The following is an 8,138-nucleotide window of genomic DNA, read 5'->3' on the forward strand; positions in this document are numbered from 1 at the left end:
CACCCAGAGTTGCCTGTGGTGAGATGGGCGCCTATATAAATTGATTTAATAAATAAAATAAATAAAATAGCTTGACAAGATGGGTAAAGGTACCACTGATGACAGACCTTGAGAAGAAGATGGAGATTCAACTGTCAGCTTTTAAAATCCACTTGTACAAATTATGACATCCATGTATAGGATTGGCAGTTGGCATGTGTACATTGTCATATGGTATGGACCAGAAGTTTTATAAGCTGTTTCCATCTTTATATGTAGTTGCCTAATTTTATGCTTGATATGCAAAATATTTAGCCATCAAAACCATTGTTTTAGTGTATTTTTAAAACCAAATGAGTGGAGATTCAGGTATTGAATTATGATGTGTAAATTGCAAAGGATATTAAGATTGGGAACTTGCAAGCAGAATACCTGATATTACAAATAGGTATGAAAGAACTAAATTTGAATGGTGTAAATTCCTGTATTTTAACACATGAAATGGTGTTAGTAAATGTAAACTAAACATTGTTAAATTTGAGATTCTTTCAAGAAACAACTAAGATGGTCCCTGCAAATGTAAACACTCATATAGTGCAATGAACAGAAATTGTGTACAATTTGCAAACCACCCTGTCTGGAAACATTAACAACTGTTTAAAAAATAAGGTTGGAGAATTATTTTTCTCTATGTTATAAACATATAGTTTAGTCTTGGTATCAGTCAGGATATGGCAACCCATTTTTATAATATATAAGATCTGCTGTTTTATCTGCCTGTTAGAAATGATTTCATCTATTTAGGGGGCCCTCAACATTGGTGACAGAACAATACCTCAGCCACCCATTCTTCAGCTGTCTGTCGAGAAGCTAAACCGGGATGGGGCTTATCTTATGGATGCTGGCTCTGTAAGTAGGATTTTTACTATGAGCATTAGCAGAAGGTATCTCATTCTCCATAAAACTTCATAGCAGTAATTTGTCAGCCTGGTTGAGGTGAAGATCTAATGCATACATTATTTGTGTGTTTGAATATACAGGTCATGTTCTTATGGGTTGGAAAGAATTGTGGACAGAACTTTATAAGCCATGTCCTTGGAGCCCCAAACTATGCATCTGTACCACATAATATGGTAAGAACATAACTCACAGCAAGGATAGACAACCTGAATCCTTCATAGTTTTGGACTGCAACTTTAATCAAGCCCAGCCAATGGTAATGGTTAAGGATTTACAGAGTTGTAGAACAAAACCTTTATAGCAGATGGCAGCATCTAGTCAACTTGGACTTGAAAAAGCTAAATACGGTCAGACCTAATATATGGATGGATGGGAGATCACCATGAAATACTAAAGTAGACTGTAGAGTAGTCTGGAAGTTAAAAAAAAAAAAAAGCCAGAAGGTAAGAACAAGCCATTTCCATATTGTTGCGAAGAAAACAACAGGAATGTAGTTATCAAGAGTTGAACTTGACTCAAGAAATTTAAGATGAGGTATCAGTCAGAATCAAGTTACCTACCTCTATTCTTGAGGTAGTGTGGCTCCTTAGAACTACAAGAATGATTAAGACATGGCCAACAAAATACCAGTTGTGCAAACTGTAGTGCTTTTTAGACTAGACCTACAGAGAGTTTTTGTGAGTTTGGCCTTTAGATACCCCTTATGAATGCCTGAATTTACACCTTATTATTTAGAAGAACTAAACTGAATTTCCAAAAAACATTATCATTAAATAAACAGTTTGTGCACTAGATGCTTCTGTCCATGTGTAAGATCCCATTTGCCATGTTATGTATGTAAAAATACATAAAATACACATGCATAAAATTCCATTCCCATTTTATGTATGCATAAAATTACATTCAGAATGAACAGATCTTCTGCTTTAATGGAAACTCCTTTCCCCCTTAATCTGTTACATTAAAGGTTTTCTGTACAGGTAGTCCTCGGCTTACGACCAGAATTGCTGTTGGTAAGCAACCTGGTCATAAAGCGCAATGTCTTGTGACCACACTGCCTAGCAATGGCAATTCTGGCAGTCTTAGTTACTGTCATTAAGCAAGAACCTCATGAGATTGTGACTTCCAACTTTCTGCCAGCTTTCCCATTGACTTTGCTCATGGGAAGCCAGCAGGAAACGTTGTAAATTGCAATCATATGTCTGCGGGATGCTGTAACAGCCAGAACTCCGAGGACCCGTCATAAGTCCCCCTTGTTCAGCGCCATTGTAACTTTGAATGGTCACTGAACGAGTAGTTGTAAGTCAAGGACTACCTGTATCTTAAATTTACTTAAGTGTTGTTGCAGTGCTCTGAGGAAAAACATCAGGAAAAAGCTTTACTTTGTTTTGTTCCAAAATAAAGAGAAAAAAGTATCTTCTTTCAGAGAGAGGTTAGTGAAGTTAGAGTCAGTCCATGAAGGATACACTGCTCAGTATTCTGAATACAGAATACATTTTATAATGTTGTTTGTCCCATGATTACCCCCATTTTTGTTTGCTTTGACAGACACATCTTCCAGAATTGGACACAGCTGAATCGTCTAGAGTGCTTGCTTTTATTTTCTGGCTAAGGGAGCAAAGGCCTTTCTTTCCTATATTGTATATTCTAAAGTAAGTAGTATGCTTGTGAAATTTGTTAGAGTGAACAAAACTTTGCATGATTGTCTTTCTGGAATACTAACAATTGCATGCATGTAAACATCTTAAGTTGCAGACTTCCCTAAGTTCATGCCCTGGTATAACAAGACACTTTTCTGCAGAGAAAGAAAGCATATTCAGTGCAAAAAAGAAAAAAAAGACAGGGGAGTGAAGATATATAAATGGAAGAATTATAAAATCATTAATAGTTATTTGCAGGACTGGTAGTTTTAAAATAGACAAATTTATATACTTTTTATATAGATATTGCACATTAATTCTATGCATACTATAAATGTTAAATAAATGTGATCATTAGTCAGTCACCATGATGAATAGTTTTATAAGGAATAAAGCATATGAGCATGTACTTATGTGGCCTTCTGTTTGTATTTTGAAGGGATGAGAGTCCGTGGAAACCAAGTTTCCTACAAAACATGATAGAAGACAGAACAGAATCTGCATTATCATATTATGAATTTCTTTTGCATATTCAGCAACAAGTGACTAAATGAACTCCTCTCTTAAATGGTTCATCTGCTCAAAGGAAATGTACCTCCGTGCAGAACTCTTGTTCCTGTAATGCTCCTATAAGTTGTTGGCTGGGTGCAGTTGATGAAAATCTCACTGTGATTCCCCCTCTTCCCCCCCCCAAAAAGAAAAAGAAAAGCAAATAAAGGACCACGGAATCATTAAGTACACTATTGTGTAGTTGTACATTAAAACTTTAAAATAAATTTGAACATGTTGGATGCCTTTAATTTACTGCAAAAATGTTTCACAGTAACTAATTGTGGCATAACTTAAAAGGCAATATTGGAGAAATGTTTATAAACTAACTTTTTTTACCTTTCATTTTTATTTTTCTGCTTTGTGTTTTGCTGCTAGAATTAAAAACTCCAAGACTGAGTTTCCAGGAAACTATATTGTCTTGATTATACAATACTTCACTAGTTAAAAATTGCCTTTTTAAAGGAACAGTGAAAAGTACATTGCAAACAAAATACTTGCAGTTTTAATGAGCTTAGTTTCCAGTGCTTTTAAACATTGATTATGATAAGAACAAAAGTAAACTTGAAGTAGTCTACTTGGGTTTAAAATGAATATAAAATAATTCATTTAAAAACCTTTAGGATGTGTCAGTATTCTAGCTCTTGAAAGAATAATGAGATTACATTATGTTGAGGAAGAATTAAAAATAAAAAAGTTCTGATACAGCTGAAAAAATAGTGAACAATAATTGATCCTAGTCTTGGCTGTTAGCATGATGTGTTTAGTCTTAATTCTTTGAAAGTAAATAGGGGAACAGACAGTAAACCAAAAACCATTATTTTCTTATTATGTTTTATTAATTTTTCAGTCACCTTTTTGTAATGGGCTGATGTTTTGATAAAATCCTTACTGGTTAAATAATACATTGGACATGTATTTAATAGCTTGTTTGAAATCCAGAGGAGCATCAGATTTACTAATAATAATTTTGCTATTTGAGCATTTTGAGGCTTTAATGGGAAAACCATAGGCAGGAACCCTACTCAATTCAAAATGTTCAAATATTACAGAGTTATAAACATAAAAGAGAAATCTTAGTTTTACTAGTTCCCTGGAAATTGCTATAATTTAAGTAATGACATAACATTAGTGTATTGACATTTGTAAAAGTTTCAACAGAAGCAACCGTGGTAGTATAAGTTATGGCAATCATGGGTTTCTACATTGCTCTCTACTTCACTCCCTCCCCCCACCAAAAAAATAGATTAGAAATATTTTTCTGTTGCACATCTTAACTGGTAGTTTTTGTGGAATAATTTGCATTGATTTTTTGGTCATTGCTTTAATTTATACAGTTTCATCCATCTGAGGAATGGGTAAGGGGTCACATATACAAAAGGCCAGTGAAGTTCTCTCATGAACTATGGTGTTTATCAACTACCAACTGGAATAGCAGTTGTAACATAGTTCTATAACCACACTCTCTGCATGATGATCTATTCAGTTTGCTGGAGTGGTTTATGAAGAGTTCTTAGAAAAATGTTGCTTAACATCTGAAAGAAAGGGGAACATTTCTTAAAAATGATTCAGATATCTAATGAAATACCTGCTGACTTCAGGAACCTTATAGCTGGTATCACTGTTTTAAAATTTTTTAATTTAGTTACTCTCAAATGTTTTTAAATAATGGTAATCTGTTTCAGAACCAAATAATCATGATGAGATATGCACTTGCAAGCAGTGGAAATCAGTTGGGTGCTTTAAAATGCATTATATGCCTGATGATAAATCAACTCTTCTGCAAAAAATGTACACAAATGTCTGTGTGTAGGCCAGCTTTCTGGAAAGAAGGAACAGGCAAAGAGAAGTATGTATCCAGCACCTCATGCGGGCTGTGTGTTCCTTCTTGCTTCAGGCATTCAAGCTGGAGCAGAGAATTGGTGTGATCACATTCTGTAGAATTTGAATGGTAAATCCCTTATGAGCAGCACCACGCCTAGCTTCTGTATGTAAAAATCTTCTGCATGGACAGGAGGGAAAGGCATGTTGTAGGCATAGCTTTACTTCATGCAAACCAGAAATAATAGGTTTTGAATAAATCAGGGAACGCGATAAACTTATTTCAAGAATACACCCCTAACTAACTTTAAAAAATGTTAACTGTGAGCATATTGTGCTCTCTGGATAGAATGCTGTTTGGAATGTTCATGCACTTTGAAATAGAATTGAATTTTCTAATTCTGTGAGGAGAAAAATGACATCCGCTTCACCTTCTTAAGAATTGCAGGGCAGACCCATGTATAAATGTTAAATCACAATTTCTATGTTTTAGGTTCTTTAACAACGTAAGTAAGCAAGAGTAGCCTTGATGCTCCCATCTCAGCATGGCAGTCACCAGCAGATGTTCTCTATTTTTCTAGTTCAAGATTTTAAATAATAATTAGTATGATTTACCAATATTCTAGATTTGATCATGCAACAACATATTAGCATTTACTTTTCTGTAACTTAATTTACATTTGAATAAATTCTGATTGTTTTGCAATAATGCGGAAATGCTTGTTTATTCAAGGTTAATTTAACAGAATATATATAATTCAGAATATTAAGGGACCATCAAATGTGACAAGACTTCTCTTCACTAACTACATATTAAATTCTTACAGTAAATTTGATTTTGTAAAGTAGTGTAAAATATTGTAATATTAATCCTTGTTTTCTGAACTCAGACATTGATCTTTAGTGTGCAATTGTAAACCTTGCTCTTCTGACTTGAAGGCAAGGTTTTACTTGTTCCCCTTTTTACAGTTTGTAATTTTCACTGTTTTATTCCTGTAAAAAGTCATTTGTAACACATGCAAATGCTTATTTTAGCTGTGCTAATTTATCAAATTTGGCTACTCAATAAAATCAATTGAAAGAGCTTGCATAGAATTTCAATCAGTCTTTTTATAAACAAAGATGAAACATGCAGAGACTATCTGACCATTTCATGGATAAAACGATTTTCAGTACATAAAGAGGTGCTTCTATGAGTAATTAGATGGTGATTAATGCTAATTATATACTGTGCAAATTGTGAATTGATTGAAATACAAGCATTTTAATGTATTTTTACCATGAGCAAGTACTATTCATTCTTCTAATGTGGTCATCTTATTCCTGTATTTTGAATAAGACAAATGAATTCAGCAATTACTTTGAGTAAACACGCAGAGTTGTACTGTAAAGTAGGTCACTGACTAAAACATGATAGTCTGACCATTAATTAGAAAGATCCTCTGAGAGTTGAGAATACTCAATCAACTTTCAACAGATTAAACAATGTATTATTTTCTATTTGAATAATTATATTAGGCTCTTCTATCTTCTTAGGGGTAAAGCACATTGGAAAAAATTATGTCAACCTGTCCACAATTCTAAGCAGTATAGCCATGTAAATAAAAACTTTGGGAAATGGATTAAAAACTTCAGTTATCTATCTGGAATAGTATGGCATCTTGTTAAATTAGCTCAGAATTCTTTTTTCATGAAAGGTTAACATTTCTATAAGTATTTCACTTTCTTTGTATTTCTTTGGCAAAGATAATAGCCAGCTTTTTCTTTTCTTTAGACTGCATATAATAATAGCTCAATAATAATTATTTAAATAATTTTGTCCTGTATCCAGGATACACACTTGATTATAAGCAAAATATTATAGATATTGTCAAGCAGCGAAAGCATTTAGCTAACCTTGACTGGGTTGGGAAGCCAAGCAGATCTGAGCCTGATTAGAATTGGATGCGGAACTTTCAGGGAAAACAAGGGCTTAAAGCTAGATTGGGGAGTTGAAAAGACATCTCACAAAAAAGCAGTGGCAAATCACTTCCTTCTTGTTGTCAAGACATATCTATGAAATTATAAACAATTTAATTTGGCTTGTAGAAGTCTGCTTTTCTTTATTCATTTATCAGTTATATACAGTATATTATCTGTATTTTTTTTCTTTCCTTACCAAGTCCCTGCAGTCTTCTGCAAAGATACACTTGGTAGAAAGCTTATAATTAAAGGTCTTGGTACAACTATTAGTCTCAAAATTGTGATAGATTATTACTACCCCCCCCCCAGCCTTCAGAAAACATACTACATACACAAGAGAGAAAGCATTTAGGTCAAGGAACAATGGAACAGAAAGCAAAAATTAAAATTTAGACCTATGTTATTGAGGTTGCAAACTTGCTGAAAAGAAGTAATTGAACATAGGTGAATTGAGTTTAGTGAAGAACAGGGTGAATGCTACAAATACAATAGGATATCCTTGTTTTTCTTCCCCTATAATCCTTTGTGTTCTCCCCAAAGATAGTACTGAAGGTTGAAGATAGTTCTGGAATGGTAGGAGGTGAATATGAAAAGTAGCAGTGGATGGGAAACCACCAGAATTTGTAAGACCACCCTCTATTAGCAGAAAATACTGTTCAGTTAGTATAACATACCTTTGGCATGAAGATGTAGGGCAGAGATATAACACACAAACCCTAGGGCTGCATGTTCCCCATGAAAGCCTTCATGTGCAGCTCTTTGAGTCTCCAAAAGTCATTACCAAATTCTAACCTTTAATGTGACAACTGGAGAAGTAATATTAACTATATTTGAATAAAATGTAAATCAAATCATTAATTTTGCTCTTGTCCTATCTTATATTTTTGGACTGTAACTTCTAATATACCACTCAAACAAAGTACTATACTTGGCCTTAAAAGAGAGGGTTCTACACTGATCTTTTAAACCAAATCATTAATGAAAATTAGAAGACCCAGAACTGATCCTAGTGGTATTCCACCTGATACCTCAAATCTGAGGAAAAAGCATTAATGAGCATTTTCTGAGTACAATTTTCAAGCCAGCTATGTATCCACAGGATTGTCATGCCATGAAGCCCACTCTTAACTAGCTTGCCAGTTGGCATGATGTGGGATTCTTTATCAAAAAATTCCTTGAACTGAAGGCATATTTTTGTCAACAGCATTCCCATAATCTATTAAGTTG

General features: G+C 34.0%; 1 protein-coding gene across 3 annotated transcripts in view; it reads left to right on the forward strand.

Annotated features, from left to right (window-relative positions):
• The window catches only part of SEC24A (SEC24 homolog A, COPII component), a 55,254-nt gene extending 49,218 nt beyond the window's left edge, over nt 1-6,036 (forward strand). For all 3 annotated transcript variants that reach the window (XM_088133760.1, XM_007421879.4, XM_007421880.4), the window contains exons 20-23: nt 784-888; nt 1,020-1,112; nt 2,488-2,591; nt 3,019-6,036. In XM_088133760.1, the coding sequence (XP_087989886.1) occupies nt 784-888; nt 1,020-1,112; nt 2,488-2,591; nt 3,019-3,133 (417 nt within the window). In that variant the 3' untranslated portion in view covers nt 3,134-6,036. The remainder of the gene's footprint in view (nt 1-783; nt 889-1,019; nt 1,113-2,487; nt 2,592-3,018) is intronic.
• The last annotated feature ends 2,102 nt before the right edge of the window (nt 6,037-8,138 follow it).

Source organism: Python bivittatus, unplaced genomic scaffold (genome assembly GCF_059951505.1).
Source record: "Python bivittatus isolate LINGU-HERP-01145 unplaced genomic scaffold, Pbiv_v1 ctg000080_np1212, whole genome shotgun sequence".
NCBI lineage: Eukaryota > Metazoa > Chordata > Lepidosauria > Squamata > Pythonidae > Python > Python bivittatus.